Genomic DNA, 18,251 nt, shown 5'->3' on the forward strand with positions numbered 1-18,251 from the left:
AAGAGGAGACTACTGTAATTATGTTTATAGTGACATTTTTGTTACAGAACATTAGATAGCATACCAGAATCTGATTGTAAAGGATAAAGATGAATAGAAAAGTTCTACTGTTGATAACTATCTGAACATTACAAACAGCCCTGAATAAATAATAAACAGTACAGAATTTTCTGTTTACAACAAGAAGACTGGAATTCCAGAGTGAACTACTTACAGCATAACTTATTACCAATATCTCAGGACTTGGTCATTTCTACCCACATCTAAAACATAAAAAATTTATACCCAAATGGGCAGAAGACCTAAATAGACATTTCTCTAAAGAAGACATACAGATGGTCAACAGGCATATGAAGAGGTGCTCAACATCACTAAATATTAGAGAAATGCAAATCAAAACTAGAATGAGGTACCACCGCACTCCAGTCAGAATAACCATCATTAAAATAATCTACAGGGACTTCCTGGTGGAGCAGTGGTTAAGAATCTGCCAGCCAATGCAGGGAACACAGGTTCGATCCCTGGTCTGGGAAGATCCCACATGCCGTGGAGTAATTAAGCCTGTGTGCCACAACTACTGAGCCTGTGCTCTAGCCCGCGAGCCACAACTACTGAAGCCCACGTGCCTAGAGCCCGTGCTCCACAACAAGAGAAGCCACCGCAATGAGAAGTCTGCACATGGCAAGGAAGAGAAGGCCCCGATCGATGCAACTAGAGAAAGCCCATGTGCAGCAACGAAGACCCAACACAGCCATAAATAAATAGATGGATAGATAGATAAAATTGATTCTTAAAAAAAAAAAATCTACAAATAACAAATGCAGAAGAGGGTGTGAAGAAAGGGGAACCCTCCTACACTGTTGGTGGGAATGTAAAGTGGTACAGCCACTCTAGAAAAAAGTATGGAGGTTCCTCAAAAAACTAAGAGTTGCCATAGGATCCAGCAATCCCACTCCTGGGCATATACCCAGACAAAACTATAATTTGAAAAGATACATGCATCCCTATGTTCATAGCAGCACTGTTCACAATAGCCAAGACATGGAAACAACCTAAATGTCCATCGACAGACGAATGAATAAACAAGATGTTGTAGGTATATACAATGGAATACTACTCAGCCATAAAAAAGAATTAGATAATACCATTTGCAGCAACATGAATGGATCTAGAGATTATGATACTAAATGAAGTAAATCATAAAGAGAAAGACAAATACCATATGATGTCACTTACATGTGGAATCCAAAATGTGACACAAATGAACTTATCAATGAAACAGAAAGAGACTCACAGACATAAAGAACAGACCTGTGGTTGCCAAATGGGAGAGGAGAGGGGAAGGGATGGATTGGGAGTTTGGGATTAGCAGATACAAACTGTTATACAGTATGGATAAACAACAAGGTCCTGCTGTACAGCACAGGGAACTATATTCAATATCCTGTGATAAACCACAATGGGAAAGAATATGAAATATATATATATACATATATATACATATGAAAAAATATATATACATATGTATAACTGAATCATGTTGCTGTACAGCAGAAATTAACACATTGTAAATCAGTTATACTTCAATAAAATAAAAAATTATAACAATGCCAGATACCTCCAAAGGATAGTTAATACCAGATGATGATAAGAGGTCAAAGACACTAAAGAAGAAAGAGGAGGAAGGAATCAAACAGGAAGGATGGCTCTAAAAGGGGAATGACCTAAAATGATTTCTGAAGCCAGGCTACCTGGCTTTGGATTCTGACTGCCACATAGTAGCTGTGTGACCTTGGTCAGATAATCTAACCTCACTGCTACCTTATCCTCAAATGGAAAATATGGAAAATGAAAGAACCAACTTCACAGGGTTATTTGTGAGGATAAAATGAGTTGATATAAGTAAGGCGTTAACAACCTAGCACAGACGGCATTTTTTAAGTGTTAGCAATCATTGTTGCTACTGAGAGACTGTATTCCCAGTAACGCTAAGACAAGCTTTACCTACAGCTCACAAATTTTCTAAGTGAAATCTTGATTTTTCTTTCTCAGCTACTTGAACTTTCTTATACCAGAAGCCATAAAACTAAGGTGCATATCAAATTAGAAGCTCATATATCATGGCCATAACAAGTCAAAGACAGTTTAACTGAACTATCAATTCAGAATTATATTTTTTTAATTAACTTTTTATTTTATTTATTTTTTAACATCTTTATTGGAGTATAATTGCTTTACAATGGTGTGCTAGTTTCTGCTTTATAACAAAGTGAATCAGATATACATATACATATATCCCCATATCTCCTCCCTCTTGTGTCTCCCTCCCACCCTCCCTATCCCACCCCTCTAGGTGGCCACAAAGCACTGAGCTGATCTCCCTGTGCTACGCAGCTGCTTCCCACTAGCTATCTATTTTACATTTGGTAGTGTACATATGTCCATGCCACTCTCTCACTTCGCCCCAGCTTACCCTTCCCCCTCCCAGCGTCCTCAAGTCCACTCTCTATGTCTGCGTCTTTATTCCTGTCCTGCCCCTAGGTTCTTCAGAACCTTTTTTTTTTTTAAGATTCCATACATATGTGTTAGCATACGGTATTTGTTTTTCTCTTTCTGACTTACTTCACTCTGTATGACAAGTCTCTAGGTCCATCCACCTCACTACAAATAAGTCAATTATATTTACATGGTAACAAGCACATAAATAGTGCTTAATAAGTATCTACTAAATTAATCATAAGTAAACTTTGCAAATACTATAAGATTACATGTGCAGTCTAGACTTCTCCCATTAATTAGAATCTTAGAAAAGATGGTTTATCAAGTTATTTAAATCCAATATTAATTAATTTATCTTAGTTCCTAAGTTGACAATAAGTGTACAAGTGTTTTGATTTTAATTTACCCAAGTTAGTCAAATTCACTTTATAATGCCTATTCATTTTGGCAGCAAAATTCACCTATTTGAAATATGTAATGTACTTACTATCTAACAAAAAAATGAAGTGTACTTTAAAATGTATCTAAAAAGTAGTTTTAAAGTACATATCTTTAAAATTCTATAATATAAATTATTCTAATAAAAAAGTTATGATAGGAAAATAATTCATTTTGTATATAGAAATGTGTACTCTAGAAACTGTATAACATATACTTCAGTGTACTTTTCCAGATTTTGAACATGCAAATGCAAGATTATTCAAACTACTCATTTTCCTTATATGAGACACAATAACACCCAATCTACTTCACAGTGTAAAAATAATAGCTTAGAGTCTACATCATATCAACCTTGTGTTTGTATAATACAAATGCAGTGTGACCTGGCTGATCTTATTGCTCCACTTAAAAAATTCTACCATCATTCTCAGGTCATGATTATTTTATACACTCTGTTTTTTGGTTTGTTTGTTTTGTTCTGTTTTGTTTTTGCGGTACACGGTCCTCTCACTGTTGTTGCCTCTCCCGTTGCGGAGCACAGGCTCCGGAGGCGTAGGCTCAGCGGCCATGGCTCACGGGCCCAGCAGCTCCGCGGCATGTGGGATCTTCCCGGACCGGGGCACAAACCCGTGTCCCCTGCATCAGCAGGCGGACTCTCAACCACTGCGCCACCAGGGAAGCCCTATACACTGTTTGTCTTGTACCGATGCAATCTTTTCATTAGAAAATGCCTTGTTTTTCAAACTATAAATACCTAAGTACTGACTATAAAACTGCTAATGACATGTGGCTCACTCGGTATATTCTGGCTATAAAGCATTACAAGACACCGTTACAGAACTCTGATGTAAGGACGGAAAAGAAGAAGAGAATTTTCAAGTTATGTCACCAGTTACAAACTGAAAATTCTGCATGGAAAGTAGGGAAAACTGAGACTAATGTTTTCATTTGACTGGTAACATTCCGTATATTTTAAGGTTTTAAAAATATTTACAGATTATGATATAAAGCTATAATATAGAAATAATAACTGAGAGATCTGATTTACCCTTCCTACCTTAATGAAACAGAAAATCAGGGGCAAAAAATGAAACAGAAGTTTTCGTATGTTGGACAACAGGCAGCACATTACTGTGAACCCTGAGAGAGGGAAAGAAATCAATGTGAGCCCTTCAACTGACGGTAAGTCTACCAGGAAAGGGAGGCAACTCGAACAGAATCCAGAAGACTCACTGTGCTGAGGAGACAGTGATCAAAGTTTACAGAGGCCAAGGTTGCTAGAATTTGCAGAGCAGAATAACAAAGAGGAGGGCACTTCAGAGGGAGAGAGAGAGAATGCATTCTGGGGAGAAGTACCATCTACCGTGGGCTAAGCACTGTCATGCACATGAGTAAGATGAAACTACCTGAGGCCAGACCAAAAACCACTGGAAAGAAGTAGGCAGAACAGGTCTCAAAGATCACAGAAAGCTGGGAAAAGTTCATATTCCCACCAGCCAGGGAGAAAGTATCTCATAAATACATGTATCATTGAGCAGAATTCTAAGAAGGGCATTGCTTTAATAATGGGATTACATTAGTCTAGATTAAAGGTGTTTCCATATCCCCTACTAAAGATTAAAAGTATGCTTTGAAAGAATCAAATGATTCCATATAACTTAATTGTGCATCACAAGAAAACCCAACACAATTTAAACAAAAATCAGGACAATATGAATCATAATTACTCTTCAAGTAATCTCTACCCACATCTATCAAACTCCTGAACCATGCAAGATCAGAATAGACTCAAAGCAGCTCAGCAAAAGACAAAAAATATGAGACTGAAGTTGCTGCCTAAGCAACAGAATTTGCAATTTGAACCCTGTCAAAATAACTGCTTTCTAAAACAAAAACACCACCTATGGAGTAAATATAAAAGAATACAGAATCAACATAATTTAATATTCATAATGTCAAAAGATACAACTCAAATTACCCAATATATGAAAAACTAAAAAAATGGAACATACGCACACAAGAAAAGGAAATTAACTAAACGAAAGCCTGAGAAAAACATACTGGAACTAGCAGGCGAGGATTTTAGAGCTACCATTACACTTAAGTAAAAGAAAATGTGCTTTCCATTAATAAAGAATAGAGGAAATCTCAGCAAAGAAACAGAAAGGATAAAAAAAGGACAAACTGAAATTCTAAAATGAAAAAATACAATTTCTAAAATAAAAATGAATGTACTTAATCAAATGGAGAGGTCAGAAGAACGAGTAAGCAAACTTGAAAACAGGTGAGTAAAAATTACCTAATGTAAACAACACACACAAAAAAAGATCTAAAAAAACCAACAAAGTTTCATACATTGTCAGGCAAAAATAAAACAATATAATATATATGTAATTTCAATACCAGAAGGAGAAAAGAGAAGGGGGCAAATATTATCTGAAGAAATAATGGCCCAGGGCTTCCCTCGTGGCACAGTGGTTAAGACTCCACCTGCCAATGCAAGGGACATGGGTTCGAGCCCTGGTCTGGGACGATACCACATGCTGTGGAGCAACTAAGCCTGTGTGCCACAACTACTGAGCTTGTTCTCTAGAGTCTGCGAGCCACAACTACTGAGCCCGAGTGCCACAACTACTGAAGCCTGTGTGCCTGGAGCCCATGCTCAACAAGAGAAGCCACCCAATGAGAAGCCCGCACACCACATCGAAGAGTAGCCCCTGCTCGCCCCAACTAGAGAAAAGCCTGTGTGCAGCAACAAAGACCCAATGCAGCCAAAAATAAAAATAAAAAGTTTTATAGAAAGAAAACAAAAGAAAAGAAATAATGGCCCCAAATTTCCTACTTTTGATCAAAGACAGTAATTTATAGAACTAAGATGCTCAACACACACAAAACCAAATGAACAGGAATAAGATCACACCAAGGTACACCAAAGTCAAACTACCAAAAGCCAAAGATGGAGTAAAACATGAAAGTGTCAAGAGAAAAATTACAAATTACATAGGAAGATGAATGATCCAGTTAACAGGGACTTTACATAAGAAATTATGGAGGGCAGAAGAGTCTTCAAAGCCTCTTTAAAATGCTGAAACAAAAAGAAACTATTAATCCAGAAGTCTATGACCAATGAAATAATTCTTTAGGAATGAAGGTAAAATGCAAACATTTTCAGATAAAAGTAAGAGAATTCATCACTAGCAGACCTCCATTACAGAAAAAGCCAACAGAAGGTCTTAAGGCAGGAGGATCATGATACTGATAGAAATTTGGATCCTTAGAAGTCAAAGAGAACACTGGACAGGATAAATATCTTAATAAATGATACTCTTTTCTGTTTTTTCTTTTAATTTCTTTATGTCATAAGTATTGATATTTAAAGGAAAAATTGTACTGTTTTATGATGCTTGCTTATTTTTTATTTATTTATTTGTTTGTTTATTTATGGCTGTGTTGGGTCTTCTCTGCTGCAGGTGAGCTTTCTCTAGTTGTGGTGCACAGGCTTCTCATTGTGGTGGCTTTTCTCGTTGCGGAGCATGGGCTCTAGGCGCACGGGCTTCAGTAGTTGTGGCATGCGGGCTCAGTAGCTGTGGCTCGCGGGCTCTAGAGCGCAGGCTCAGTAGCTGTGAGCTTGGCTCGCATGGGCTTAGTTGCTCCATGGCATGTGGGATCTTCATGGACCAGGGCTTGAACTCGTGTCCCCTGCATTGGCAGGTGGATTCTTAACCACTGTGCCACCAGGGAAGTCCCTTGTGATGCTTTTAACTTATATAAATGCGATAAATTAATAACTAAAACATAAAAGGAGAGATATGGATGTATACAGTTGCAAGATTTCTATATTTTATGTGAAGAAGTGCAGCATTAACTATAATCCAACTGTGAAAAGTTAAGAATGGATACAGCCAACACTTTAAAAAAATGCAAAGAAGTACAGGTTAAAAATAAAAACAGGAAACATTTAAGTGTGATTTCCTCTATAAAAAGGAGGAAAAGAAGAAGAGAGGAACAAAAATAAAGGTGACAAATTTTAAAAAAGAAATCATGTAATACTACACTCAAATCCAACCACATCAATAAATACATCAAGTGTTAACAGAATAAACACTCCAATTAAAAGGCAGAGGCTGACAGAATGGGTGGGAAAAACATGGAACTAGATGCTGTCAATAAGAGACACAAATAGATATGAAGACACGGGCTAGGAACAAATGAATGAAAACAGGATATACCATACAAAGAGATGAGAAGGCTGGAATGACAATATTAATAACAAGAAATCAAATGGACTTTAAGACAAACAAGTATTACCAGAGAAAAAGAAGGGTTTATTTTAGGATAAAGGGGCAATTCATCAGGAACACCTGAAAAGAGCTATGCCTAATAGGAGTGCTTCAAAATATAAGCAAAAAATGACTAAATTAAAGGGAAAAATGAACAATTCCAGGATCATGATTGGGAGATTTGAGATCCCTCTCTCAGCAACTGGTAGAACATCTAGACAAGAGGTCAGTAAAAACATTTTAAAAATCTAAACAACACATTTGCTTAAATAATATTTATAGAACATTACAACCCAAAGTGGAATACACATTCTTTTCCACTGCACGTGATATGCATACCAAAACAAACTAGATGATTAGCTATAAACAAGTCTTCATAAAATTTTAAGAGAATGATGTTTCCTGACTAAAAAGGAATTATATTACAAAGCAATAACAATATAAGATAATGAGATAACCCTCCCCCAATATCTGGAAATTAAACAACATACTTCTAAATACACCATAAGTCAAAAAAGAAATCATAAAATAAGAAAATATTTTTAGGGGGATGGATGGAGCAGGAGTTTGGGGTTAGCAGATGTAAACTTTTATATATAATGAATAAACAACAAGGTTCTACTGTATAGCACAGAGAACTATATTCATTGTCCTATGATAAACCATATGGAAAATAATATTTTAAAAAAAGAATGTATATTTATGTGTGTGTGTATATAATTGAACCACTTTGCTGTACAGCAGTAATGAACACAACATTGTAAACCAACTATACTTCAATTAAAAAAAGAATTTAAAAAAGCACATAGAGGACTTCCCTGGTGGTGTGGTGCAGTGGTTACGCACCACAGGTTATTGGCGCCTGCCAATGCAATGGACAGGGGTTTGAGCCCTGGTTCTGGAAGATCCCACATGCCGCAGAGCAACTAAGCCCACGCACCACAACTACTGAGCCTGAGCTCTACAGCCCACGTGCCACAACTACTGAAGCCCGCGTGCCGAAAGCCTGTGCTTCACAACAAGAGAAGCCACCACAGTGAGAAGCCCACACACTGCAATGAAAAGTAGCCCCTGCTCTCTGCAGCTAAAGAAAGCCCGTGCACAGCAACAAAGACCCAATGAAGCCAAAAATAAATAAATAAAAATTCTTAAAAAGTACGTAGAGAATTGTAAAGTGCTATTAAAAATCATAGAAATGAAAAAAAAGAAAATATTTTTAACTGAATGACAATGAAAACAAATCAAGTAAAAATTCAGGAAAGTAACTAAAGCAGTGCTTAGAGGAAAAGACACAGTATTAAAGCCTTATATTCACAGAAAGATTTGATCTGAGTTCCCAACTCAAGATGATAGAAAACAACAACAAAAACCCAAATGAAGTAGAAGGATGAAATAAAAAGATAAATACAAAAGTCAATAATCATACCAAAAAGAAATCAATGACACAGGAAACAGAAAATTGATAAAACCAAAAGCTGGGTTTTTTTAAGTCAATAAAGTTGATAATCCTCTAGATAAACTGATGAAGAAAAAGAGAGAAAAGACAAAATTACCAATATCAGGAATGAAAGAGGAAACATCACTACAGAAGCTACAGACATTAAAAGGATACTAAGGAACTATAATTAACAACTTTATGCCAATAAACAACCTAGATGAAACAGATTCATTTCTTAAAAGAAAAATTACTAACACAATCCAATAACAAATAGAGAATCTAAATAGCGCTGTGTTAGGGATCCACCAAGACTACCTTCAGGCTTAATGACTGCCTAGAAGGACTCACAGGACCCAGAAAGTTGTTACACTCATGGTTATGGTTCACTACAGTGAAAGGATATATAGCAAAATCAGCAAAAGGAAAAGGCACATGGGGTGAAGTCCAGAGGACACAAGGCACAAGCTTCTAAGAGTCCACCCACAAGCAGAGTCACATAAAAATACTTCCTTCAGCAACAACGTGTGACAACACGTACAAAGTGGTGCCAACCAGGGAATCTTGCTTAAGACAGACGGTCCAGGGTTTTTATTAGGGATCAACCATGCAGGCACTGTATGCCTACATATATTGTCATCAGTAAGTAAGAGATCAGTAACTGAAGCTCCAGACCATGATAAGGAAAGCAGGTGTTTACCACAAACACTTTTAGTATATATTATTTGGATAAACTGACACAGCATGGCTCACTCTTATCTGACAGAACACTCAAAGAGATCAGTTCACCAGAGCCAACCAATAAACAATCATGAAAACAGACCTGGAGGGCTTCCCTGGTGGCACAGTGGTTAAGAATCCACCTGTCAATGCAGGGGACACGGGTTCAATCCCTGGTCCGGGAAGATCCCACATGCTGCGGAGCAACTAAGCCCGTGCACCACAACTACTGAGCCTGCGCTCAGAGCCCACAAGCCACAGCTACTGAGCCCACGTGCCACAACTACTGAAGCCCATGTGCCTAGAGCTCGTGCTCCGCAACAAGAGAAGCCACCACAATGAGAAGCCCGCACACCGCAACAAAGAGTAGCCCCCACTCGCCACAACTAGAGAAAACCCATGCATAGCAATAAAGATCCAACGCAGACAAAAATAAATAAATAAATAAAAAGAAAAATAAAAAAAGAAAACAGACCTGGAAATGTTCAGGGTTTGCACAACCCAAGCCTGCTGAGTTTAGTTTCCACACAGGCCTATACCAATAAACAACTTGAATTCATAATTTAAAACTTTCGCATAAAAGAAATTCCAAGCCCAGATGACATCATAGTAACAACGAAATAATACCAATTATTTGGTATTATTAGATAGAATGAAACAATACCAATTCTACACATTTTCTTTCAGAGAAAAAAGGAGAAACACGCTCCCGCTCATTTTTTTTTAAATAAATTTATTTATTTTATTTATTTATTGTTTTGGCTATGTTGGGTCTTCGTTGCTGCGCGTGAGCTTTCTCTAGTTGCAGTGAGAGGGGGTTACCCTTCGTTGCAGTGTGCAGGCTTCTCTCATTGTGGTGGCTTCTCTCATTGCAGAGCACGGGCTCGAGGCGTGTGGGCTCAGTAGTTGTGACCCACGGGCTTAGTTGCTCCGCAGCATGTGGGATCTTCCCGGACCAGGGCTCGAACCCGTGTCCCCTGCATTGGCAGGTGGATTCTCAAACACTGCGCCACCAGGGAAGCCCATCTCCCACTCATTTTTAAAATCCAGTATTAACTGGTTACCCTGATATCAAAACCAAAGTCATCATGAGACAAAAAAAAAAAATCCCTCAATAAGATATAGATGCAAAACTCCTAACAAAAGTTAGCAAATCGATTCTAACAATACACTAAAAGATTAATACACCATAGCCATTAGGGATTTATCCCAGGAACAGAAAGGTTTAATATTTAAAAATTAGTCCCAGTCATTTATCATATGAAGAGAATAGAGAAAAATCCTATGTTAATTTCAGTACTTACAGAAAAAAGATTTGACAAAATTCAACATTCATTCATATTAAAAACTCTCAGCAAACAAGGGATAAAAAGAACTTCCTCAATATGCTTAAAGGCATCTGCAAAAAACCTATAGCTTGTATCATATTCTATGGTAAATGGCTCAATGCTTTCTACATCAGGAACAAGGCAATGAAAACCACTATCATTGCTTTTATTCAACACTGTAATATAGATTGTACTCAGTGTAATATGACAAGAAAAAGGCATATAGGATACAAAAGAAGTAAAATTATGTTCACATATGGTATGATCATTTATGTATCAAAGTCTAAGAAATCGATAAAATAACTATCAGGAAAAAAAAATAGCTATCAGGATAAGTGAATTTAGCAAGGACACAAGATCAATACACAAAATCAGAATTGATTTTGCTAGCAATGACCAATTGGAAAGTGAAATTAAAAAGACAACTCTATTTAAAATAGCAATCAAGAGACTTCCCTAGTGGTCCCAGTGGTTAAGAATCTGCCTTCCAATGCAGGGGACGAGGGTTCGATCCCTGGTTGGGGAGCTGGGATTCCACATGCCACAAGGCAACTAAGCCCATGTGCCGCAACTGCTGATCCTGCGCACCACAACTAGAAAGAAGCTGGCGTGCTGCAATGAGGAGCCCTTGTGCTGCAACCAAGACCAGACGCAGCCAAAAATAAATAAATAAATAAATATTTTAAAAAACACAGCATTCAAAAACTACTCAAAACTAAATTGATGTACAAAATGTTCAAAACTTGTACACCAAAACCGATAAAACACTACAAAGGGAAATTACAGAAGACCATATTCAAGAACTGGAAGACTTATATGGTGGAGGTGGCAATTCCCTCCAATTGATCTACAAACTCACTGTAAACAAAATCAAAGTTAACAGGATTTGGAGAAATTGGCATGCTGATTTTAACACTTTTACAGAAAGACAAAAGACCCAGATTAGTCAAAACAAGGCTGAAAACAGAACAAGACTGGAGTGCTTATACTACCTCACTTCAAGACTTACTGTAAGGCTACAAGACAGCGTAGTATAGGCACAAGGACGCACATACAGATCAATGGAACAGAACAGAGTCCAGAAATATGCTTGCACTTATATGGCCAAAATTTTTTCACATAAGTGGCAAGGTAATTCAACTGGAAAAAGATATAGTCTTCTTTATAAATGGTGACAGAATAGCTGAATATCTGAGAAAAAAATGAATTGCAAATCTTACCTCATACCACACACAAAATCTAATTTGACCCAGCCAAAACAATCTTGAGAAAGTATAAAGCTGGAGGTATCACGCTCCCTGATTTCAAACTATACTACAAGGCTACACTCACCAAAATAGTATAGTACTGGTACAAAAACAGACACCTAAATCAATGGAACACAATAAGGAGCCCAGAAGTAAACTCATCACTATATGGTCAATTAATCTATGACAAAGGAGGCAAGAATACACAATTGGGAAAAGACAGCCTCTTCAATAAATAGTGTTCAGAAAATGGACAGTTACAATCAAAAGAATTAAATTGAGCTACTTTCTCACACCACATACAAAAAGAAACTCACAATGGAGTAAAGGCTTACATTTAAGACCTGAAACCATAAAACTCCTAGAAGAAAGTATAAGTATTGCTCTTTGACATGGATCTTAGCAATATTTTTTGGATATGTCTCCTCAGGCAAGGGAAACAAAAGCAAAAATAACCAAATGGGACTACATCAAACTAAAAAGCTTTTGTACAGCAAAGGAAACGATCAACAAAACAAAAAAGCCACCTACTGAATGGGAGAAGGTATTTGCAAATGATATAACTGATAAGGGAGTAATATCAAAAACATATAAAGAACTCACAGAACTCAACATCAAAAAAATACAAACAATCCAAATAAAAAATGGGCAGAGGACCTGAATAGACATTTTTCAAAGACCTACAGATGGCCAACAGGCACATGAAAAGATGCTCAACATCACTAATCATCAGGGAAATGCAAATTAAAATCACAATGAGTTATTACCTCACATGTGTCAGAATGACTATTATCAAAAAGACAGGGAGTTCCCTAGTGGCACAGTGGTTAAGAATCTGCCTGCCAACGCAGGGGACACGGGTTCGAGCCCTGGTCTGGGGAGATACCACATGCCACGGAGCAACTAAGCCCATGGGCCACAACTATTGAGCCTGCGCTCTAGAGCCCACGAGCCATAACTACTGAGTCCGTGTGCCTAGAGCCTGTGCTCCACAACAAGAGAAGCGACCGCAATGAGAAGCCCGTGCACTGCAATGAAGAGTAGCCCCCACTCACCACTAGAGAAAGCCGGTGCCCAGCAACAAAGACCCAACACAACCATAAATAAATAAATAAATAAACTTTAAAAAAAAAAAAGACAGCAAGTAACAAGTATTGGTGAGGATGTGGAGAAAAGGGAACCTTTGTGCTCTGTTGGTGGGACTGTAAGTTGGTGCAGCCACAGTGGAAAACAGAATGTAGGTTCCTCAAAAAATTAAAAATAGAACTACCATACAATCCAGCAATCCCACTCTTAGGTATACATTCGAAGAAAACAAAAACACTAATTCAAAAAGATATTGATACATGATCCCTATATTCATTGCAGCATATTTACAATAGCTAAGATATGGAAGCAACCTAAGTATCCATCGATAGATGAATGAATAAAGAAGATGTGGTGTGTACACACACACACACACACACACACACACAATGGAATATTAGCCATAAAAAAGAATGAAATCTCGACATCTGCAACAGCATGTATGGATCCAGAAGGTATTGTGCTAAATGAAATAAGTCAGACAAAGAAAGATAAATACCATATGATTTCACTTATATATAAGGAATCTAAATACAAAACAAATGAACAAACAGAACAGAAAGAGACTCACAGATACAGAGAACAAACTGGTGGTCACCAGACGGGAAAGGGGCAGGGGCATGAGTGAAATAGGTGAGGGAGATTAAGAGGTACAAACTTCAGTTATAAAATAAATAAGTCATGTAATGTACAGCATAGGGAATATAGTCAATAATACTGTAATAACTTTGTATGGCAACAGATGGTAATTAGACTTTATTGTCGAGATCATTTTGTAATGTATAAAAATATCAAATCGTGATGCTGTACACCTGAAAATAATTTTATATTATAAGTCAATTATACTTTTTTTTAAATCTGATTTGAAATGTATTCTGTAGTAAAGATTTAACACAGTAGGCCAGAGATTGCTATCCTTAGAAAGCCTACTTATAAAGTTGGCCTTGACTGTTGTCTGGGAACTTGAACTTCAGGGATATTGCCACCATTCCCTAACTGATAAGGGTGGTTTACATAAAAACAATATGGTTTATGCTGAACATGTGCTACTTTCTGAGAGTCTGCAATTCTGGAATGTGTTAGGCAGTTAATGGGTACATGAGCAGCCCCCAATAAAGACTTGGGCACTGAGTCCCTTATGCTTTCCTAGTAGACAACACTTCACACATTTTGTCAGAGGTGATGCTGGAGGAATCGAATGTCACAGGGAAAATCACTGGGGAGGCTTCTTAGAAGCTTGCATCTGGTTTTCTCTGGACTTCACTTCATGCACCTCTTTCAGTACCTAATTTTTGTTGTGCATCTTTCAGTGTAATAAGTCATAGCTATGAATCTATCTATAACCTGAGATCCTGTGGATTAGCCTAAAGAATGAGGGAAACTGTTTGTAGTCTTGGGATTCTCCCCTGACATGGATCATAGTGCAAAATTTAATAGCTAAAACGTTTTAAACTTTTAGAACAAACTGGGAGAAATGTTCATGACATTAGGTTAGGCAAAGATTTATCAAGCAGGTCACAAAAAAGCCTCAAGTATAACTAAGAAAACTGATAAAATGTACTTTATCAAATCAAACGTTTATTCTTTGAAAGACATTAAGAAAACAAAAAGGCAAGCTACAGACTAGGAAAAAATAAATAATAGTAAATAACCATCAATCTGACAAAAGACTTGTATCAGAATATATAAAGAATTTTTATACTCTAGACAAAAAAATTAAAAATAGGTTAAAGATCTGAACAGATATTTTAGAGAAGTTTTACGGCTGATCAAAAAGATCATGAAAAGATGCTCAACACCACTAAGTATCAGGAAAATGCAATTAAAGGCACAATGAAACACCATTACGCATCCACCAAAATGGCTGAAGTCAGACTCTAACAAGATCAAGTGTTGAAAGGGATATGAACTGACTGGAACTCCACACATTCCTAGTGGGAATGCAAAGGGCACAGCCACTTTGGAAAACTACATGGTACTATTTTCTAAAAATTAAACATATTCTTCCCAGACAATGCAACACAACTAAGCCTAGGTACTTACCCAAGAAAAATTAAAATACATGCCCATAAATAGTATTTTATTTGATCCAAGTGTATTTCAACTGGTAAATTAAAAAACTGTGAAATATCCATATTATAGCAAAAAAAGGAACAAAACATGAATACATGAAACAGCAGAGATGAAACTCAGTAGCCTAAGAAGTCAAACACAACAGCTTCTATACTGTATGATTTGATTTATAAAAAATTCTAGAAACAACAAAACTATACTGACAGAAGGCAGATCAGTAGTTGCATGAAGACACCATACACAAAAATTAACCCCAAACAGATCACAGTCCTAAATATAAAAGCTAAAACTATAAAACTCTTAGAAAAAAAAGACAAGTGTAAATCTTTGTGACCCTGAATTAAGCATCAGTTTCTTAGATATGATATCTAAAGCATAAGCAAAATATATATATATATATATATCAATAGCTGTCATCAAAATTAAAAACTTCTGTGCTTCAAAGGGCATTATCAAGAAAATAAAGGGATAACCCACAAAACAGGAGAAAAATATTTGCAAATCATACATCAGATAAGGGTCTAGTATTCAGAATACATAAAAAACTGTTAAAAATACACAATAAAAAGACCAACAACCCAATTATAAAATGGGAAAAGGATCTGAATAGATATTTTTCTAAAGAAGATATACAACTGGCCAATAGATTCTCAACAATTTTCTATTAAGGAAATGTAAATCAAAATTTCAATGAGATACCACTTCACACCCACTACAGTATACAATCTAAAAGACAGACAATAATTTTTTTTTACTAAAAGGAAAATAAGTGTTGGTGAGGATGTGGAGAAACCAGAACTCACATACATTGCTGATGGAAACATAAAATGGTTACAGCTGCTGTGGAAAACAGTTTTGAAGTTCCTCAAAATGTTAACCACAAAGTTATTTTATGACTTAGCAATATCACTCCAAGGTATATATGCAAAAGAAGTGAACACATATGTGCTCACAAAAACTTGTACAGAATGTTTACAGCAACATTACTGACAAGAGCCAAAAAGTGGAAACAACCCAAATGTCCATCAACTGATGAATAAACAAAATGCAGTACACCCATACAATAGAATACTATTCAGCAAAAAAGGAGCAATAGAGTAATGATGCATACTATGACATGGATGAACCTTGAAAACATTATGCTATATGAAAGAAGTCAGACACAAAAGCACATACTGTATAACTCAATTTATATGCAATGCCCAGAGTAGGCAAATCCATGGAGACAAAAAGTAAATTAATGGTTGCCTAGGGCGAGGGGGTGTTGTGGAATAACTGCTAATGAATATAACGTTCCTTGTTGAGGTGATAAAAATGTTGTGGAATTAGATGGTGGTGATGATTGCACAATTCTGTGAATACACTACACATCACTAAACTGTACACTTTAAAAGCGAGAAGTTTATAACATGTTATTTATGCTTTAATAATCTTTTAAAAAGATGATTGATTCTTTAAAGTAAAAATAATAACCATGTATTTAGGGTGCTTTAGCATATTTAGAAGTAAAATGCATAAAATGGGAACAGACTGGAGGGAGCAAATAGAAATTTACTGATGTAAGAATATATGAAGGGGTATAATTATTTGAAACTAGACTGTGATAACTGAAAAATGTATATGTAAATCCTAGTGGTAGACTGTAGTGAGTTAAATATATATATTGTAGCCCCTAGAGCAAGCACGTACAGAATAAACGAGGTACAGCTAGCTTCAAGAGTAATATTAATAATACTAGATTATAAGTGAAAAAACTTCCCTTTATCTTTAATTTCTACTACTTATACTCCATTTCCCTCCACCTAAAACATCCTGCCCTGATGTCACCAGGTCCTTGAAAATATTCGTCAATGGAGACTGCTGCTTCTCCCAAATTTACCAGACTGAAAAAGAGGACTAGGCTTATTTCTTGATGCTCACAGTTGCTAGTATGGGCAAACATGAAACATGTTTGCTGGCATTTTCATTCTCGTGCAGATATCACTAGCTCCTACTAGCTCCTAGCTAGCTCCTAGCTAGCTCCTATCACTAGCTCCTACTACTTCCTAGTAAACACACCCTCCTCAAAAACAAACACTCCCAACATACCCCCAGACAATCACTACCCAACATCAGTTGAAGTTGAGACTCATGACAGATGTGGCCATTCAATCTTCATTACAACCTTCTGTTCTTTTGAAATACAAGGCATTTGCTCACATCAATCTCTAATTCTCTTCATTGAACTTTTCATACTACTCATCTTTCTCAATGGTTTCTACACTGGCTCATATTTTTCTTCTGCACTCTATTAGAAGTCATTAGTCCATTTGACCTAACATTAATTACCTTGGCCTCAAAGTTCTGTGAATTCCTCTGTTTCAAATTCCATGTACAAGCCTATACAGGGACCAGTAATTGAAGGTTCCCACTACATCCTGCCTTCTGCTCACCTCCTACTATACTGAGGCAAGGTCTATTAGAACTAAGATGCTCCAGGAAGAGTACTAGATTTGGAGTTACAACACCTGGGTTCAATCCCTGCCCTGATACTGCAGGAATTTATGTCTGTTTCACTGGACATAATGATATCTTAAAATTAAGTCCCTAGAGCAGAATTTCAACTAAACTGGCTTCTAAGAATATTCAACAAGTTACCACCCTTCACCCAGGTGAATTAATCTCAATTTTACTTTTCACATTCTCCACCAAAATTCCAAAGCTAAGATTGTCTACTTTGCATTCTGTATCACCTATTTAAGATTATGGACATTGTAACTGTATCGAAAATCTAGTGTCACAAGTATCTTATAATATGTTGTGTCTCAAAGTAACTCAAAAGTATATGATTCTTTCACAACAAAAGGAATCATGAAAATTATGAATCAAAACAGTACCTCAATATTTTTACTGGCCACATTCTTCACAACAGCAGGAAACAGGTCAGATGCATTTTTCCCTTTTGCAATCATCTGAAGAATAAAAGTGGAATATTAGGGCTGAAACTTTTTAAAAATTAGTCATTTGAAAAAAACATAAATTCTACATACATTAAATATTTAGAAGATAAGCTACAGAAACAAATAAGCTATAGAGTTAACAAACAACTCTTCTTGAGTCACCTTATTTATTCCAACTATCTGCAGCAAAGAACAAACAATCT

The 18,251-nt window shown here is 36.6% G+C and overlaps 1 protein-coding gene across 4 annotated transcripts in view; it reads right to left on the minus strand.

Moving 5' to 3' along the window:
- The window catches only part of AP3B1 (adaptor related protein complex 3 subunit beta 1), a 275,059-nt gene that overhangs the window by 205,376 nt on the left and 51,432 nt on the right, over window positions 1–18,251 (minus strand). For all 4 annotated transcript variants that reach the window (XR_009563389.1, XR_009563390.2, XM_030846347.2 and 1 more), the window contains exon 3: window positions 17,986–18,060. Coding sequence is in view for 2 of the 4 variants with exons in the window: in XM_030846347.2 (XP_030702207.1) it covers window positions 17,986–18,060 (75 nt within the window). In the remaining 2 variants the exon portion in view is untranslated. The remainder of the gene's footprint in view (window positions 1–17,985; window positions 18,061–18,251) is intronic.

The sequence above is a fragment of the Globicephala melas genome, chromosome 3 (assembly GCF_963455315.2).
Source record: "Globicephala melas chromosome 3, mGloMel1.2, whole genome shotgun sequence".
NCBI lineage: Eukaryota > Metazoa > Chordata > Mammalia > Artiodactyla > Delphinidae > Globicephala > Globicephala melas.